Source organism: Callithrix jacchus, chromosome 8 (genome assembly GCF_049354715.1).
Source record: "Callithrix jacchus isolate 240 chromosome 8, calJac240_pri, whole genome shotgun sequence".
In the NCBI taxonomy this organism is placed as follows: domain Eukaryota; kingdom Metazoa; phylum Chordata; class Mammalia; order Primates; family Cebidae; genus Callithrix; species Callithrix jacchus.
The window spans coordinates 112,281,382-112,301,391 of NC_133509.1; the positions used below are offsets into that span (position 1 = coordinate 112,281,382).

At 42.8% G+C, this 20,010-nt stretch overlaps 1 protein-coding gene across 4 annotated transcripts in view; it reads right to left on the reverse strand.

The window, feature by feature from the left end:
* Nucleotides 1-364: 364 nt before the first annotated feature.
* TMED8 (transmembrane p24 trafficking protein family member 8) overlaps nucleotides 365-20,010 on the reverse strand; it is a 39,428-nt gene continuing 19,782 nt past the window's right edge. For 2 of the 4 annotated variants that reach the window (XM_002754152.7, XM_078335516.1), the window contains 5 exons: nucleotides 16,106-16,187; nucleotides 8,492-8,621; nucleotides 5,919-6,045; nucleotides 5,396-5,701; nucleotides 365-3,898 (listed from right to left, as the gene is read on the reverse strand). In XM_002754152.7, coding sequence (XP_002754198.5) covers nucleotides 3,681-3,898; nucleotides 5,396-5,701; nucleotides 5,919-6,045; nucleotides 8,492-8,621; nucleotides 16,106-16,187 — 863 coding nt within the window. In that variant the 3' untranslated portion in view covers nucleotides 365-3,680. Of the gene's footprint in view, nucleotides 3,899-5,395; nucleotides 5,702-5,918; nucleotides 6,061-8,491; nucleotides 8,622-16,105; nucleotides 16,188-20,010 lie in introns of all 4 variants that reach the window. The other 2 variants (XM_009006389.5, XM_078335515.1) reach the window with 1 other exon arrangement.

Sequence of the window (20,010 nt, forward strand, 5' to 3'; positions counted from 1 at the left end):
CATCTACATGACAAGAACCTCAGCTTCCACAAGCCTCCCTTACTTTAACTTAACCTGACTTCATCTTTTCAGGTAGATCTTAACTCTTTCAACCAATTGCCAGTCTCTTTGATCTACCTCTGATCTAGAAACACCCATCTTCGAGATGTCCTGCCTTCCCAGGACAAACCCATGTATACCCTACATGTATTGATTGATGTCTTTGCCTGGAACTTCTGTCTCCGTAAAGTGTAGAAAGCTGTAACCCGGCCGGGTGCAGTGGCTCATGCCTGTAATCCCAGCACTTTGGGAGGCCGAGGCGGGTGGATCACGAGGTCAAGAGATCGAGACCATCCTGGTCAACATGGTGAAACCCCATCTCTACTAAAAATACAGAAACTTAGCTGGGCATGGTGGCACGTGCCTGTAATCCCAGCTACTCGGGAGGCTGAGGCAGGAGAATTGCCTGATCCCGGAGAATTGCCTGATCCCAGGAGGCAGAGGTTGTGGTGAGCCGAGATCGCGCCATTGCACTCCAGCCTGGGTAACAAGGGCGAAACTGCGTCTCAAAAACAAACAAACAAACAAACAAACAAAAAGCTGTAACCCAACTACCTTGGGGACGTGTTCTCAGAATCTCCTGAGGCTGTGTCATGGGTTCTTAACCTTGGCAAAATAAACCTCTAAATTTATTCAGACCTGTCTCAGATACTTTTTGGTTTACAGTATATTTATATTTCTTTTAAGCTGTTTGCTAAAATTTTTTCACAATAAAACATTGGTGGAAAAATTAATACTTAGTCTTCCTTTCTAAAAGCCCTATGTCTCAACAAAGTGGCAAAACTAAAACTAAATAAATGTAAGAACTAAGTCACTCTGTATAGAGAATTCCAATCTCTCTCCTACTATGAAGCACTTTCTTTCAATTGCTTGTTAATATTTATTTGTGCTCTAGAGAACAGGGTGAGGATTAAAGCAAACAATTTTCATTTCGTCATTTGGGTCTATAAATTTGGACTGGGAGGGGCCGAGGAAATGACCATCTCTTAGAATTTGCTGAGCTGCGGGTTCTCAGTAATTACCTGTGCTTCAGTAAATAATATCTTGCCCCTAAAGTTCAATTGTTTCAGAAATGTAATGTGAGGATAGTGAATCAGACAGTGAAAATATCTTCTTTTAGCTATTTTGGAACACAGAAACCCTGAAACCATACGGTGAAAAACCAGTATGGAATGAAATGTAACCACGCCTAGGACTTCCAAAGTGACCAGATGCTAACAGGCACACAGAGGCGAAAAGAACAAGTCCCTCAGGTTTCCCTGATGCAACAGAACTAGCATTCCAAAGAAAATAGGCAGAGAATCTCACGGTGAAAAGAAATCATCAATAACAAGTGTTATCCTTGGGAGCTTGCTATATATGGCCTGACAGTTTCATTTTGAGAGGAAGGCAGAAGTTAATAATAAACAGGAAAAATAAGCAAGGCTTTAGCTGACTAGAAAACAGCTCAGTAGAAAATTATTTTACAAAGATTATATTCAATTAGCTAAGGCATGATTTGACTTCAAGGACGCAAGAGCAGCCACTCAGCTATCCAATGGGATAACACACAGCAAATCTGGTCTTCACTGCCTCAACAGACAGTCACCACAATAATTTCTTTAAAGGTATATAAATTTTGGCCAGTGTAATCCTCTACAAAACACATTTGCAAATATAAAATAATGGAGGTATGATGCAGCTCAGAGGAGGGGAATGCTCTGGCAATCCCCAACATCCTATCCCACTTGGGGCTTTGCTCCGAGGGGAAGAAAAGGCGCAGGATGTATTGCATTTGATGTGATGTAGATGCTACTCGGGACCTACTGGGAAGAGTCCTGCTCCTTGAGTTATGCTACTGTAGGGATAGAACCTTGGTGTGAGGAATCCAACAATGAAGGAGTGAGGCAAAGAAAACATCACGAAGAAGGTGACTCCTCAGAGACAAAGGACTCCGAAATCCTGGAATCACAGGATATCTCTGATTGGCTGGGCAATTCCTCTGCACTCAATCCCCAGCAAACGGGCAGATTCCCTCACAACTTATAATTCTTCACCGGAAGTGCCGAACTGTACCCTAAACATGGAATAAGGTGGCATCATCCCTTTCTGAAGGGCCATACTCCTCACGAAGCCATCACAGGACTGACCTGCAGAAATAAAACATCATCGCTTCCCAAACGCTCCTAAAAATATCTTCTCTAACTCCGTAAAAGAGGGGGCCTCCGTGGCTCAGAACAGATGGGAAGCCTTCTGAGAAACAGATGGAAACTGTTTCAAAGGCAAAATGAAATGTGCTAAAAAAATAAATACAGTAATAAATAAATCTATTCTTCAGAATTCGTAGGCAGTAACAGACGTAACACGAGGAGTAAGAGACAGAGAAGTACAAACACAGAGACTGCTGAGGTCCCATCTCACCATCTCCTTCTCTGCCTGGGGGCCCAGCATCTGGTGCTCTGGTGACCACTGGCTGTAGCACCACCTGCCCTCTGTGGCACTCCTGAACCTCAGGGGTGACAGAGGAGGAAATGCTGTCACCAGGGAAATGCAAGCTTTGGTCAGGTAAAGAACAAATACAATCAGCAGCAATAGTGAAGCTTCATCATCACCTTAACTAAGGGACTCTGAACACCAAAAGATTTAAGCCCTCAATGCAAGAAACCTAAATGCAGAAACTTTGGAAAGCTGATTGGGTTTCAGTGCATTTGATTCCAAAGCAACATTTCTAAATAGCACTCCTACTCTAAAGACAAAAAAAAAAAAAAAGTGGTGGGGACTCTGGAGTGGTTTTTTTTGTTTGTTTTTCATCTTCTCTCTGATGATACCATTCCTTCTTTGATTATATAAAAAGAAAAAAAACTAACACTTGACCTTCAAATATGTGGGTTCTGCCATCAATTCAATACCTAATTTCCACTCTACCCACTTTGACTGCCAGTGCCCTTGGAACAGGAAATAATGGAGGCAGTTTTTCTTCCCACAAGATCTTAGGTTACGTTGATCATCATTTTAGATTGCATGGAAGTTCTTGCTGTAATGGCAAAAACATAGATTTAGGAAAGAGAAAGGAGGAGGTGTCTACCATCAGGAATAGTAACAGCCCTCCAAAGGCAGTGTGGTCTCTCAGTTATGCAGAGACCAAGAATAACCAGCAGGCAGGAATACGGCAGTGGTGACAGGCTGGACAGAGCTTTCTCCAACCAAAAGATTGGGCTCCTTTATGGACAATGTGCTTTTCCCTCTTCTGGTACCTCAAAAGGTAAAGAGTGGGTACCACTAAATGCATTGGCAATAAAGGCTCTGGAAGAGGAGAGGGCGGCAATCTGAATGATAAACCTGTGCCAAGATAAATCTATTTTTAAAAAAACAACGCGCTGCTTCCTTTTAGGCTATGCCCGATAGGTGCCTTCAAGAGGGAATTTGCTGGAGTCTGAAGCAAGAAGTATATGAGTCAGGGACCACAGAACAGGGGCACTACATCACCACCTGCAGAAGCCAAGAAGGGGAAAAGCTACATGGGTCAACAGTCAGACATTCCAGACAGGGTGTGAGGCTCAGGAGCCCCACATGAACCTTTAGCTCTTGCCTATCCCAACAAAAGCCACCAGCTGACAGCTGCTTCAGCCAGCAAATACAGCCTGCCCTGTCCCAGAGGTCCTTCAGCTGGTGTAGTAGATGTGGAAGTAGAGAGTCTTGTTGCGCAGCAGGGAGTAAGAGTTGTCGAACTTGAGCAGGTAGATGCCCTCCCCAGGGTAGTCATGGCTGCCAGCCTGCACGTCTCGGTGGCTGTCCCGCCGGTACACAGGCATCACCTCCCCATAGCGACTCCGCAAGGAGCTCCTGGAGCCTCTCTCCACATCTCCAGCTGGAACGGGTTCTGCATGAGCAAAATGGCAGTGTTTGGATATGTGTTCAGAGACTGCATAGGCCCTACCTCAAAGTGAGCAGAAGGACCTGGTAACCACGTGGCTTTCACAGAAGGGGGAAGTGACTGCCCTTCTACAGACATTTGGAAATGTCTGGTAATCTTTTGGTCATCACAGTGACTACTAGGTGATACCTGCATTTAGTACTCAAGGGTCCAAGAGTGCTAAAATCAGGATAGTACCTACACAACAAAGGAGTGTCCCATTCTAAATGCCAATAATGTCTCCACTGAGAAACAATGGTTTAGCCTGATAGGAGCCTTCCTAGCTTCAGAAGTGTCTGGACATTTCTAAGAGGGAGAAAGATACTTAGAAGGAAAAATTCTGACATTCTTTCATTTAATAGGTGAAAGGACAAGCTAATGGAGATAGGAATTGCAGAAAACATGTTATAAAGTGACCCTAGCACTTTTACTTGGCTTCCTGAAAAGCAGCAAATAAGATACAAGGTTCTCCTCTTTCCCAAATACCTGTAGATTTTCCTGCAGGCTTGCTTTTCTATGAAGAAGCACGTTAAGGGATTGATTTTAAGATTATATAAGAAAATCAAGGAATAAGACTAATGCTTAGAACCTACTCTTACATTACCTGAAAAAAATGCCTCTGGGCCATCCTTAGTAGACACTACAAATAACAACTGGAATGGAGCCCAGAGACCCTTTTAAAACTTCTCAGGGGGCTGGGCGTGGTGGCTCACACCTGTAATCCCAGCACTTTGGGAAGCTGAGGCGGGCAGATCACGAGGTCAGGAGTTTGAGACCAGTCTGACTGACATGGAGAAACCCCGTCTCTACTAAAAATATGAAAATGAGCCGGGCATGGTGGTGCAGGCCTGTAATTCCAGCTTCTCAGGAGGCTGAGGCAGGAGAATCGCTTGAAACCGCGAAGCGGAGGTTGCAGTAAGCCAAGATTGCACCACTGCACTCCAGCCTAGTGGACAGAGTGAGACTCCATCACAAAAAAACAAAAAACAAAAAAAAACTTCTCTGGGCATGAAGTAAAGAAGTAACCAATAGCCAGCTATGAGAGTTTGGGGTAGGGAGAGAATGGATACCTTTAGCAAACTGGAATCACTCACTTTGGTTCCAGGCCAAGAATAAATATCTCCAAACTAAGAGAGAGATGTAAAATCAACTCTGGCTTAAACTCGACCTGAAAGACCATCCCTCTAAACTGCAGCATGACTCACCCTCTTTCTGCTCCTGCCCTCAGGAAGGTGTTAGGAAAACAGCAAGGTCCTGATTAAAGGGAAAGAAGCTTTTTCAACTAAGGCGGCAATATCAACCCCATCAGAGCATTCTCTTCGGCCTGTACCACTCAGCTCAGTTTGTAATGCTAAGTTCCTCAAATGCATTCGAAGGAAGAGGAAGACTGGTACAACCCAGGAAATGGTCACCAGAAATTAGGTTAAGCCAGAAAACTGCAAATCATGCTAAAATTAAATTTACCTTCAATCTCCTCCTCCTCTTCCTCTTCTTCTTCCTCGTCGTCACTGGAATCACTGACCTGCACAGTTATGTCAGTGCTGGTTACAGGGGTCCAGTCAAAATAAACTCCAAAGCCAATGTCATAGTCATCGGTTGCAAACTCCCAGCAGACACGCTTCCCCTCTGGATGAGTAGGTACTCTGATGGTCACCACCTCACCACGCTTCACCACCAGTCGGCTGTTCTTCTCCTTGCCCAGCTTGCTTTTGAATTCCTTCACCTTGGCAAATGTCCAGATGCATGGAGGAGCCATCAGAGGTGGGGAGACTGAAAGGACAGGCAGCTTACCACTGAGAAACTATGAGGAAACATGAGTACCCCTGGCATTTTGCTAAGAGAGGTTGGCAGAGTCAGACATTCTTTCTACTGGCTTCTTGGACTTCCTTTCACAAGTCATTTTCTTTCCTTCCATTTGTCTGCCTGCCTTTCTTTAAGTATCTATTGAAAACAAAAAGACCACCTCCTTTACTCCCAAAGGTCTCACCTTTCCTGTGGTCCCCCAGAAGATCTGCAGATTCCAAATCAGCTGAAAGAACATCTATAGCTCCTGTATGCTCAGATTGGATCATAACGATGTCCCCAGACCTCTGTGGAACTTGATATTTGGCCATCTGCACAACAGAACTCTGGTTAAAGGACATAGTAGAGTGGCAGATTCTAATTAATCTCTTTTTGCATGAAGGCTGCCCCACCCCTGCTCTATTATCTCCACCATCTCCACTCAAAGCTCAATGTACTAGTCGTACTAGTCAATGTTACTTCTCTTTCTTCCAAGTAGGAGTTGTTAATACATTCTACTAATTTTTTTTAAGCCACCAAAATGTTCCATTGTTTAAAAACTGTTTCCTACCTTTTGCGACTTTTCTGCACCAAACCCTTTATAAGGTTCTTGCCCACGAACACTCTTGCAGGTTGCTGACAGTATTTACATTGACAGTGATTCCGGGCCATGCCTTGGTCTTACCTCACCACCTGCACAGTACCTCCTTGTGGCTCCTCTCGTTAACAGCTCTTGCTCCTAGGGTTTAGTTTGATTCTCACTGTGCCACACATCCTCCTGCTACAATTCCCACTCAAGGGTTACTTCTACATTACTGTCAATCAGCACACCAAAGCACCACAGAGAGAGAATCTGGTTTATAGTCATTCTCTCTCTCATCCACAGCCCACCTTGGGTTATAGGTGGTCTCAGTCTTGAAGTCCCTAACAGTGTTCTATCAATAGTTACAATTTCACCTTAGACCAGCCCCAGGACTTGCATTTAAACAGTACATTTGCTACCACACATCTGACTTACATGGAAGAATGCAAATGGCATTTGATACTCAAAGCCCTCACTAACTCATGCAGGAGCTTACAATGTCTCCCTGGTGAGATCCCCTTCAATCACTCAGATTCGTGTTCCTGGTTTCATGCTATTATAGCTTAATTTCCTGCCCCTTCTCCAAACAGTTGGCAGGCAACTCAACTAGAAATCTATACTGATTGCCCACAGGGGAGAGCACATCAGTGAGTCAGTAGTCCAGTTAAGAGGCTGGAATTGTATTTGTGGGAAACATATAAATCAAGTTTGTAATCCTCCCAGGCTGCATTCTCATATCTGTTTCTGGAGAACAATCCCTCCAATTCTTACCTCCTTTGCTAGCGGAAGTAAATCAGACTTTGGCTAGTGTGCTTAAATAAATCCTTCCTTCTCTAAAATGCTAAATAAAGGATTAGGTTGCGACATCTTAGTAAAGTCTCTAACAGCCCTTAGCCTCAGTTTCCTTATTTCTTAAATGGAGACACAACTGCACCTATCTCACAAGGGGTGTTCTCAGGAGTAAATGAAGTGTTACAGATACAAATGCTTGTAAACTGTAAAGTGTTACACAGATCTAATTATAATGTCTGGTGTTGTCTTCACTGACACTAATACCAATCATTACTCTAATACATATGCGAATAAATGATACAAACAACCGTACCCCCATACCTCTGGCAGGGGTACCACTATGCTATTTATTTATTTAGTGACAGAGTCTTAGTCTTGCTCTGTTGCCCAGGCTGGAGTGCAGTGGTGCAATCTCAGCTCACTGCAACCTCTGCCTCCCAGGTTCAAGCAATTCTCTTGCCTCAGCCCCCCACATAGCTGGGATTACAGGCATGCACCACCATGCCCAGCTAATTTTTGTATTCTGAGTAGAGACTGGGTTTCACCATGTTGGCCAGGCTGGTCTCGAACTCTTGACCTTGTGATCCTCCCACCTCAATCTCCCAAGTAGCTCTATAAAGCTACTTAGAAGCCTGAGGTGGGAGAATCACTTGAGCCCAGAAGTTTGAGGCTGCAGTGAGTCATGACTGTACCACTGCATTGCAGCCTGGGTGACAGAGTGAAACCTTTGTCTCAAAAAAAAAAAAAAAAAAAAAAAAAGGCTGGGCATGATGGCTTATGTCTATAATCTCAGCACTTTAGGAGGCCAAGGCGGATGGATTACCTGAGGTAGGGAGTTCCAGAACAGCCTGACCAATATGGTGAAACCCCATCTCTATGAAAAATACAAAAATTAGCTGGGTGTGGTGATGCACACTTGTAATCCCAGCTACTCAGGAAGCTGAGGTGGGAGGATTGCTTCATCCCTAGAGGTGGAGGTTGCAGTGAGCTGAGATCCTGCCACTGCACTCTAGCCTGGGTGACATACGGAGACCCTATCTCAAAAAAAAAAAAAAGCTTCTATCATAAATACTAAATAGATCAACCACAAGCAAAGCAAAAGCAAGAGTCCAATGACTTCAGGCTCCTCACATGAACAGGATTTTAGAGAACACATGAACATTCATTCTAACACTTCATTTTCTGAATAGGTGCCTACTGGGTGCCAGTATAATGATGGGCCCGGTGGAAGATACAAATAATCATTCTCCATATAATAATTAAAACCAAAATGCCCTAAATTCAAGGGCAAAGAGAGAATTCTGGGAGCCACCCTCGCAGTGCTTTCTAATTCCAACCCACCCATTATGCGTCCACATTCTGGTGCCTCCTTTCATAGGAAAGAGCCAGAATCTGCCCCCTACCTCACTGAGGACCTGGGTCTGGTCTGCAGGCAGCAAATCCTGTTTCACCACAGCCTGAGCATCCAAGGCACCAGTTGCTTTCCTCAGATCTTCCGTGGCATCCTTACTCACTGGAGATACCATCTGTGGCCTCTCAGAGGAAGAGAGCATGTCAATTCAAGGGCTCTTTAAAATACACAATTGTCCTAGAGAAACTCTGAAATAAAACAACATTCGAAACACCCCAGCCCCACCTGCCCCTGGCATTTCAGTCTACTGTCACTTTAGCCGATCACTGCCCAGGGCCGAAATGGTCCACAGTAAGGTGTTGAGGCTGAACTGGTCCACAGTAAAGTGTTGGCAGTGTGAAAACAAAGACTAACAAAGCCAGGTCAAAGGCTAGGAGAACCATGTTGAACGCATAGCTCAGTCATCTGAGATGGACTACCGGTCTAGTTTGCTTTGTCATTGTCATTTCTTTTATTTATTTATTTTAGCTGACAAAGTACAGCATATATTTATGGTATATAATGTATTTTTGATGTATGTATACATTGTAAAATGATTAAATTGAGCTAATTAACACATTTATCCCCTCACATACTCTTTTTTTGTGGCAAGAACATTTAAAATCCACTGTCTTAGCAATTTTTAAGTATACATTATTATTAACTATAGTCACCATGCTGTACAAAGATCTCCAGAACTTGCTCCTCCTGTCTGACACTTTAGACCACTTGACCAACATCTCCCCAGCCCACCCACAGGCCCCAACTCCTATTAACCACCATTCTGCCCTCTGCTTCTGTGAGTTCTAATGTTATTCCTCACTCTGAGACCCACAGAATTTTAACTGAAGAATTATTAGAGGCTAGGCACAGAGGCTCACACCTATAATCCCAACACTTTGGGAGGCCAAGGCAGGCAGATTACCTGAGGTCAGGACTTTGAGACCAGCCTGACCAATATGGTGAAAACCCATCTCTACTAAAAATACAAATATTAGCCGGGTGTGGTGACATGCACCTGTAGTCCCAGCTACTCAGGAGGCTGAGGCAGGAGAATCGCTTGAACCCAGGAGGTGGAGGTTGTGGTGAGCCAAGATCGTGCCATTGCACTCCAGCCTGGGCAACAAGAATGAAACTCCCTCTCAAAAAAAAAGAAAAAAAAAAGAATCTGAGTTCAGTTCTACATCAAAGACACTGGCTAGAAGCAAAAGGAGGAGCCCTGCCTAAGGGAGGCTGAGCACCAAAACGAAGGAAGTACAAACTGATGTTCAAGGCAACTCTCTCCGCAGTTATCCCTGAAGCAGTCTTTCAGCAGTTCCATTTCATACCCTGTCCCCGTTCAGTGCCAGGGGTCATCACTTTCTCTCCTTTTTTTAAGCACATTAATCAACAATCCCAATGACTTCAAACACAGCTAGGTGAATAGTTTATTTTAAAGAGGCAAGGGAATGATTTATGCTCTCTTCCATTTCCCCTGGCTTCAGAGAAACTAGAATATTAGTGACAGGGCTGTAGCAAAATAACCCAGGCCTTCTGGAAATCACCAAATCCTTTTGGTGACATGGATTTTTTTGAATGGCAGTTTTCAAAGTATGGTCTGGGAATCCTTGGGGTCCTCAGGACCCTTCAGAGGAGTCTGTGAAATTCAAACTGTTTCATAATAATGATACAAAAATGTTATTTCCCTTTCTCTTTCTCATTTTCTCAAGAGTGTACAGTGGAATTTTCCAGAGATTATTTGACATGTGGTATTGCAATGGAATAAACTCAGAAGCAGAGAGGAGAATCCAGCTATCTTTTATTAAGCCAAATATTAAAGAGATGTACAGTGTCTCTCTTTGTACTACGTTCTTTGCTTTGAAAATTAGTTGTTTTTAAGTAAAAACATGTTTTTTATACAGCATGTAATTATTATTTTTAAATGAATGAATAATCATATCCTAATTTTTCAGTTTTAGTTTCTAATACAGTAAATATTGATAGGCATAACCCACACTAACAATAGTTCTTTGGGTCTTCAATAATTTTTAAGAACATAAAGGTCTGAGAATCCCTGCAGGAAGGCATCATTTCCTCGGAGAGGCTGAGTAAATGACAGGAAAATGGTACTATACACTTCATGGGGGAAACAGAAGGAGGCTTTATTTTAGAGTTTATTAGTTTGTTTCTTTCCTTTTTAAACATAAACAAGAAAAATCAATCCTATTTTATAAGTTACCTCTTCAGATAAAACAGAGCCATCTTTTGGAATATCTAAAATTACTCCAACCTATCTCAGGACAGGTAAGAGGCGGTCACTCTGAGAATCAGAGCTGTGGGATTCTGTTGATCTTTATAGGTTCACTTGAGTAATTCAGTGCTAAGCTGTAAATTGGCCTAGGCTGTGGGCCTATTTTTATGTTCTTCAGCCCAGAAATTATAGTCCATTTCTGTTTCCTGACACTGTGTATCACCTGCCTCCTCTACTAGAAAGTAAGCTTGGTGGCAGACACTGGGATCTCATTGCCTCTGTATGCACAGCGCCAGGAACCAAACCTGCCACCTGGAACCCTAGGGCCCTTTGCACTCTGACCTCACCTCCCAGAATCCTCACTCTGCCCTGGTCCCTCCAGCCACAAAACCTTCAATCCTTGAGAATCCTCAAACACCCCAAGTACTCTCCCACTTGAGAGTTTTCGCATTTGCTGTAACCTCTACCTAGAATACTCTGGTAGGACGTTAACTCTTCTTTAGTTAACAGAAGACTTCCTTCCGGTAGTTTTTCTGCTGTGACATTTCCCAGAGGTCTGTATATAAAATGGCTACCCCTCCCTGGCCCTGTCACTGTTCCTGCCCTTACCTGGCTTCATTTTTCTTCACTGCATCTATTACTGCCTGACATGATATGGACTATATTTTGTTAATTGCAAGATGCACACTGGTTTTTAGATTTTAACACAACTGAAAGATAGGATGTCTTAAAAATTGATGATGTCTTAAAACTGCATGGGCCTGGACTGACATCAAGTCTTTCCGAAAGAGATTTGCATTTGCTCCTGCCAGTACTTAGGAATGCTACCAATCTGAGATGCCTTGAAATTGAGTTATCTAGGCTGGGCGCAGTGGCTTATACCTGTAATCCCAGCACTTTGGAAGGCCAAGGAGGGCAGATAAAGAGGTCAGGAGCTCGAGATCATCCTGGCCAACATGGCGAAACTCTGTCTCTACTAAAAATACAAAAAAAAAAAAAAGTCAGGTGGGCATGGTGGCATGTGCCTGTAGTCCCAGCTACTCGGGAGGCTGAGGCAGGAGAATTGCTTCAACCCAGGAGGCAGAGGTTGCAGTGAGCCAAGATGGCGCTACTGCACTTCAGCCTGGCTAGCGACAGAGCGAGACTCTGTCTCAAAAAAAAATAAATAAAGGAATTAAGTTATCTGTTTAGGGTCTTGTTTAGATCATCCTGGCAGAGTGAATTTAGACAAGACACTGGCTAATACCAACCTGTGGTTCCTGTTCTCAGAGGCGATATTTTTTTCTCTCATAACACAGTGTCAAGTTTGAGACAATCAAGTTTCCTTGCTGTCCTTTTCTGGGGGAGGAAGGGGGGATTTTTTTCTTTATCTTTTCATGAAGGTGCAGGCTTTTGGGGTCCCAGCTCCATATGGGGAGGTCTATTAGACAATCCATCTTAAGCATTTCTTCCTCTCTTGGTGATACGTACATAAAGTACATCTTACAGTTGATGGCAATTTAAGAGTCTATGAAATATGATGTGTACTTGTTTTCTGTCCACTTCCCCGACTAGAACATAACCTCCATGAGAGCAGGATGGACTATTTTGCACATTTGTGGTATCTTTAGTACCTAGAACAGTATCAGGTACGTGGCAGGCTCCCAACAAACATCTGTTGAATAAATATTAGTCCCCAAATATTTGTTGAATAAAACAATGAATAAGTTAATTTTTGCTTGGGAATAAAACAGAAATTCTGGATCAGACTATCATTTATAATATTGGGAAGGTGAGACTACAACAGGTTATTTGAATCATTAGCCTGATTTTACTGTGTGTGACATCTAAAATTTAGTCTCTTTGCCTTTGTGCATGCTACCTTGAAAAAACATGGTTCTGCTTATTAAGAAAATATTTTGGGCCTGGCGTGGTGGCTCATACCTGTAATCCCAGCACCTTGGAAGGCAGGTGGATCACAAGGTCAGGAGATCAAGATCATCCTAGACAACATGGTGAAACCCCGTCTCTACTAAAAATACAAAAATGAGCTGGGCATGGTGGTGTGCGCCTGTAGTCTCAGCTACTCCAGAAGCTGAGGCAGGGGAATCGATTGAACTGGGGAGGCAGAGGTTGAAGTGAGCCAAGATCATGCCACTGCACTCCAGCCTGGTGACAGAGCAAGACTCTGTCTCAAAAAAATAAAAAAATAAAAATAAAACACATTTTAAGGCGGGGTATGGTGGTCATGCCAGTGGTCCTAGCTACAAGGCTGAGGTGGGGGGTTGCATGAGTCCAGAAGCTTGAGGCTGCAGTGAGTTAGGACTGCCCCCCCTGCTCCAGGATGGGCAACAGAGCGGGACTCTGTCTCAGTAAATAAATAATAAAATTATGTTAAGCAGGATATGTGCCAGTCACGTAAATTTAATATTCACATTAGCATTTTATGCTCTGGAGAATTAGAAAAGGGCATGTGGGGAAAGATGAATTTCAAATCACTCGATGCTGGTGATAAGCCATGTAAAGGAAAAGCCTTCACTTTAAGCTTCTGGTGTGTACTGACCTGGAGCAGGGAGGCCATCTCAAAGGGAGGAAAAAGCCTGGCCAGCCAGCCAGCCTCACTAGAAAAGACAGAAAATTGCGCGGCTTCCATTTCCAACAGACACATAAGCATAAGCACTGAGCCTCAGGCATCACACTCACTAGATTCTTATCTTCACTCAATAGATGTTAGAAACAAAAGTGAAAAATTAAATCCTTGGATGCGGTGGCTCACACCTGTAATCCCAGCACTTTGGGAGGCTGAGGCGGGAACATCACGAGGTCAGGAGTTCGAGACCAGCCTGACAAATATGGTGAAACCCCATCTCTACTAAAAAATACAAAAATTAGAAAGGTGTGATGACACATGCCTGTAGTCCCAGCTACTAGGGAGGCTGAGGCAGAAGACTAGCTGGAAACTGGGAGATGGAGGTTGCAGTGAGCCAAGATCACACCACTGCACTCCAGCCTGGGTGACAGAGTAAGACTCCATCTCAAAAAAAAAAAGTTATTTTGTCTAAGGATGTTCTGTGTTTCTCATTTTAAAAGATTTATTGATCCTTAGGACAAAACATTTCTGTGTACTTTGGCAAATGGACACCATAAATACCCTGACTTGATCACTGTGCATTATATACATGTAAAAAATGTATCATGGACCTCATAAATTTGCACAATTTAAAAAAACAAAGACACCTCTGTGCCAAAACCCGACACCAAAGATCCTTCAAATCAGCATGTAAGAAAAGGGATGATGGCAAGAAGTTGGAAAGGAGTTCTCCTCAGAAGACTTGATGAAAACATGAATGGTCTCGATTAATCAATGTCTTGAGGAGGCTATGTCTTCTACAGGGTTATTATGAATATTAACTGCGTAGCTCCAGGCATAGAACTCAAAACTTTCTGGCTGGTTAAGAGAATAAGCTATAGAGTTGAACAAACCTAAAGCTATGTGAACTTGGGCGAATTATTGAACTCACTGTTTCATTTGCTTCATCTTTAAAAAAAAAAAAGCAGCTATACTTGTTTCATGAGGCTTGTTATGAGAATTAAAACTTTATGAGATAATAAATACAACTAGTATAGTATTTGGCAAATAGAAATGTCTGACAAAAGTAACTATTTCGGTCAGGCACGGTGGCTCACACCTATGATCCTAGCACTTTCGTAGGCCAAGGCGGGCAGATCACCTGAGGTCAGGAGTTCAAGTCCAGCCTGATCAACATGGCAAAAAACCCCATCTCTATTAAAAATACAAAAATTAGCTAGGTGTGGTGCCAGGCACCTGTAATCACAGCTACTCAGGAGACTGAGGCAGGAGAATCACTTGAACCCAGGAGGTGGAGGTTGCAGTTAGCCAAGATCACGCCACTATACTTCAGCCTAGTAGACACAGTGAGACTCCGTCTCAAAAAAAAAGTAACTATTTCATTACCATTATTACAGAGGAATATTAAAAAAAACACGGCTGTATTAATCAACTATATTATAATTATATTAATCATACAAATTATTTCACAGGCAAAAGCAAGAGGAAAGAACTTTTTTTTTTTTTTTTTTTTTGGAGACAGAGTCTCACTCCATCACCAGGCTGGAGTGCAGTGGCATGATCCTGGCTCACTGCAACTTCCATTTTCCAGTTTCAAGCAATTCTCCTGCCTCAGCCTCCCAAGTAGCTGGGACTACAGGCATGTAGCACCACACCTGGCTAATTTTTTGTATTTTTAGTAGATACGGGGTTTCACCATGTTGGCCAGGATGGTCTCGATCTCTTGACCTCGTGATCCACCTGCCTCAGCCTCCCAAAGTGCTGGGATTACAGGCGTGAGCCACTGCGCCCAGCACGAGGAAATAACTTATAAATGGAACTCAAGAAGTAACAGATTTCTGAAATACCCTGACAGGTGCCACCACCTCCACCCCATCAATTCTGTGTGGAGACCACAGATTTATTGGACAACACTGTCTCATGAACTAATCAGGGTTTTGCCAAAATACAGGATTTCATTAGTTATTGTATTAGTGCTTCATGGTTTCTACTCTTTTCAGGGCTCAGTACCCCTCTTCCCTTTCTGTTATACATTCTAATATCAATGATGGTGGTTGGGGATGGGCACGGTGGCTCACACTTGCAATCCCATCACTTTGGGAGGCCAAGGTGGGCGGATCATGAGGTCAGGAGATCGAGACCATCCTGGCCAACATGGTAAACCCCCATCCCTACTAAAAATACAAAATTAGCCAAGCGTGGTGGTGCATGCCTGTAGGCCCAGTTACTCGGGAGGCTGATGCAGAAGAGTCACTTTAACCCCGGAGGCAGAGGTTGCAGTGAGCTGAGATTGCACCACTGCACTCCAGTTTGGCAATAGAGCAAGACTCCATCTCAAAAAAAAAAAAAAAACGATGGTGGTTGGATGAGATGGCAGAGAAGGAAATTAAGAAAGAAAACCTAAAGGCCATCATAATGGTTTAATCTGAAAACTATAGAATAAAAAAATTCCAATTGCTTTAGTGAGAGCATGTGTATGTGTGTATGTATTTTATGGGTAAAAACCAAACATGCATTCTCTTGCAAGTCCACTTGGAGTCTCCTTCAAATATTTTAACATTTGAACACGATCTTCAGGAGAAGATAAATGAGGACACTACACTAGACTATTTGTTATAGTTTATTCTCTGAGAGTAAAGGAAAAGTGTATAACCTGAAATAGATCTGACATTGTTCCTAAACACACTTGAGGGTTGATTAATGACAAAACTATCCATATTCTTTACTTCAACTTCTCTTCCACCTTAAAGTCACTACCCAAATTTCTTTCACCAATTCCTCATCTCAAACGATAAAGCCTCTGAAAACGTTTTATCCCAAGTGGTTACCTGTGGGGTGAGGAACAGGGTTCTGGATCAGTGGCAGAAGCCAATGAAGAGGTATCCTTGTTGTTTTCTAGATCTTCATTCTCTAGAAAATCATAGAACGAAAGAATTCAATATCTGAGAGGGAACACAATCATAATTATCTTGTACCTTTAAAAAAAAATCTGGCAATTTCAATCAAATTCTTCCCAAAAATATTCTGGTCTGAACTTTGTATGCTGGAAGAAGGCCCAACACAAAAATTATTCAGGTCATCACATCCAAGTATTCTCAGACAGTCATAACTCATTCATAAAAAATGAGTCATTTCTAAAACAAGTCTCCAAAAAGTTAACCCTAATTTAAGAATCGTATTTCTGCCAGGTGCAGTGGCTCACACCTATAATCCCAACATTTGGGAGGCCAAAGGAGGAGGATCGCTTGAGGCCAGGAGTTCAAGACCAGCCTGGGCAACAGAGCAAGACTCTATCTCTAAAAAAAAATTAAGGCCAGGTGCAGTGGTTCATGCCTGTAATCCCAGCACTTTGGAAGGCTGAGGTGAGTGAATCACCTGAGGTCAGGAGTTTGAGACCAGCCTGACCAACATGGTGAAACCCCATCTCTACTAAAAAGACAAAATTAGCCAGGCATCGTGGTGCGTACCTGTAATCCCAGCTACTTGGTAAACTAAGGCAGAAGAATCACTTGAACCAGGAGGTGAAGGTTGCAGTGAGCCGAGATCATACCATTGCACTCTAGTCTGGGCAACAAAAGTGAAACTCCATCTCAAAAAATATAATTAAAAAAAAATAGGACTGGCTCGGTGGCTCATGCCTATAATCTCAGCACTTTGGGAGGCCAAGGCGGGTGTGTGGATCACTTGAGGTCAGAAGTTCGAGACCAGCCTGGCCAACATGGTCTTCGCTAAACATACAAAAATTAGCCAGGCATGGTGGTAGGCACCTGTAATCCCAGCTACCTGGGAGGCTGCAGAATTGCTTGAACCTGGGAGGCAGAGGTTGATGTAAGCCAAGATCATACCACTGCACTCTAGTAGGCAACAGAGAGACTTTGTGTCAATAAAAAAAATAATAATAAATTTTAAATTTTAAAAAGAAAGAAAAGGAAAGAAGGAAGGAAGGAAGGAAGGAAGGAAGGAAGGAAATCATATTTCTCAGAAAATAGATGGTCCAATTAGGCAGAACATAGAGGGTAGAGTGGGATGTAAGATAAACTGAATTTAGTCTCAAAGTATAAAGTGTCACTTCTACATTCAGTGAGTTCAGGTCAATGTACCCAAGGTCAGGTAAAGGACTTTTGTAATTTCATTTATTTATTCAGTCACTCATTTACTAATGATTTATTGAATAACTAGGTGCCCTCAAGGAGTATATAGGTGAAATGCATAATGAAGGCCATGTTCTCAAGCTCACAACAAGCCTGTGGCTGGCACTGCCACAGCCATTTTTGCAGGTAAGGAACCTAAGGCATAAGGCCAGGATTCAAACCCAGGCAGCTGTGCTCTTAACCATCAGATGCTAGTTTTGCGGGTTATTCATCTAGCTTTTCCTTGAATACTCAGATAGCATATGGCTTAGTGCATTTAGACAGCCGCTCATTTAACTCCCTCTGTGTAAGATAGCAAGACACTGAAGACTGAAGTTTACTTCTCAGTACAAAATGCAACTTAATGAAGTCAATCTCAAACATTGAAAGTTTCAGAGTTTGGAAGCAAAGTCAAAGTGAAAATGAAAGGCAAAATTCTTAATCCAAGCTTAATCTAGTCTCAGTTTTTATATGTGAACAAAATCTATTTTTCTTTTCCTTTTTTGGGGGGGAGTGGGGGACACGGTTTCCCACTATCACCCAGGCTGGAGTGCAGTGACACAATTATGACTCTTGGCAACCTCAACCTTCTGGGTTCAAGCAATCCTCTCACTTCAGCCTCCTGAGTAGCTATAGGACCACAGGAACACCCCACCAAGCCAGACTAATTTTTTTTTTATTTTTTGTAGAGATGAGGGTCTCAATATGTTGCCCAGGCAGGCTGGTCTTGAATTCCTGGGCCCACGTGATCCTCCCACCTCAGCCTCCCCAAGTGCTGAGATTACAGGTGTAAGCCACCGTGCCCACCCAGGCAAGATCTATTTTTCTTTTGGTTAATTCAGTCTCATAGGCAGAAAGAACTTAGAGCTCCTGCCACCCAATTTTTCTCCCAAGAAAGAAACTTGAGTCTAAGACATTGTTCCCCAGTCTCTGACACTCTGTAAAGAGGCCCATTCACTGAGGGAAAATGCAAACAGAAAGTTCTCCCCATTGTTGACCTAAGTGAAATGTGCTTTCTCATAAATTCTCCTCTTTGACCACCACTCCCCACAGTATTCTTTCACATATTGGCAGCTGGCTGTCACATTTCCACAAGTTCCTTCTCCTCAGGCTGGTCACTTTCACACCACACAAGCTATAACCATATTGGCCTCCTTCAGCTGCTTCACTTAGTTTGTTCCATTTAAAGAAAGGAGCCAAAATGAACAGCTTCTCCAGATGTGTTCCAGTAGGTGCAGACTACACTGACAATACCTCTTGAAGAGGACACAATATTTCTTGACATAATACCCTAACCAGGCACTAGATTTCTTAACTGCAAACTTACTCTGTTGGCCTAAATAAGTCAATCAAGATCTCCAGGGCTTATAAAAATAAACTTTTTCCAAGCCCACTCTCTCTTATGCTCTACTTTTAAAATAGACTTTTGGAAAATAATTGACTTTTTAACTTAAAACCAGGACTTTATATAACCTATTATTGATTTCAAATTAACTTTTTGAAATTACACTAATGCTTTGTTCATTGTAGAAAAAAGTAAGTACAGATAAGAAAATATTTTGCATCTACCCTTCCAGACTTTATATCCTTTAAATATTTTTTAATATACAGATAATCCATTGTTCACCATAAAAAAAAAAAATCAGGAAATACAGAGAAGCAAACAACAACAAACTAACCATAACCCTACTAACCAAAGATTATCACTGTTAACTTTGTTTTAAAAAGACACAAGATTGGCTGGGCATGGTGGCTCATTCCTGTAATTCCAGCACTTTGGGAGGCCAAGGTGGGTGGATCACCTTAGGTCAGGGGTTCAAGATCAGTCTGGCTAACATGGCAAAACCCTGTCTTACTAAAAAAAATACCAAAATTAGCTGGGGATGGTGGTGGGTACTGTAATCCCAGTTACTCAGGAGGCTGAGGCAGGAGAATCACTTGAACCTGGAAGGAAGAGGTTGCAGTGAGCCGAGACTGCACCACTGCACTCCAGCTTGGGCAACAGAGCAAGACTCCATCTCAAACGAAAAAAAAAAAAAAGAAAGACTCGAGGTCTCTGTATGTTGCCCAAGTTAGTCTCAACCTCTTGGGCTCAAGTGATCCTCCTACCTCCCCCTCCCAAAGTGCTGGGATTACAGCATGACACCAACTGTTAACATTTTTATGTATATCCCTCGAAAAATATATTCATACATACACACATACAAATACATATGTATATGTATTATGTGTATTTCTGAAAGGACATGCACTAAACACTTTTTTTTTTTTTTTTTGAGACAGAATTTTGCTCTGTTGCCCAGGCTGGAGAGTAACGGCTCAATCTCGGCTCACTGCAACCTCCATTTCCCAGTTTCAAGCGATTCTCCTGCCTCAGGCTCCCAAGTAGCTGGGATTACAGGTGCCCACAACCATGCCCAGCTAACTTTTTGTATTTTTAATAGAGACAGGGTTTCACCATGTTGGCCAGGCTAGTCATGAACTCCTGACCTCGTGATCTGCCTGCCTCGGCCTCCAAAGTGCTAAGATTATAGGTGTGAGCCACTGCACCTGGCCTTCTCCTTAGCTTCTAATCTTCTGTTATTTGTTTTTGAAACATAAGG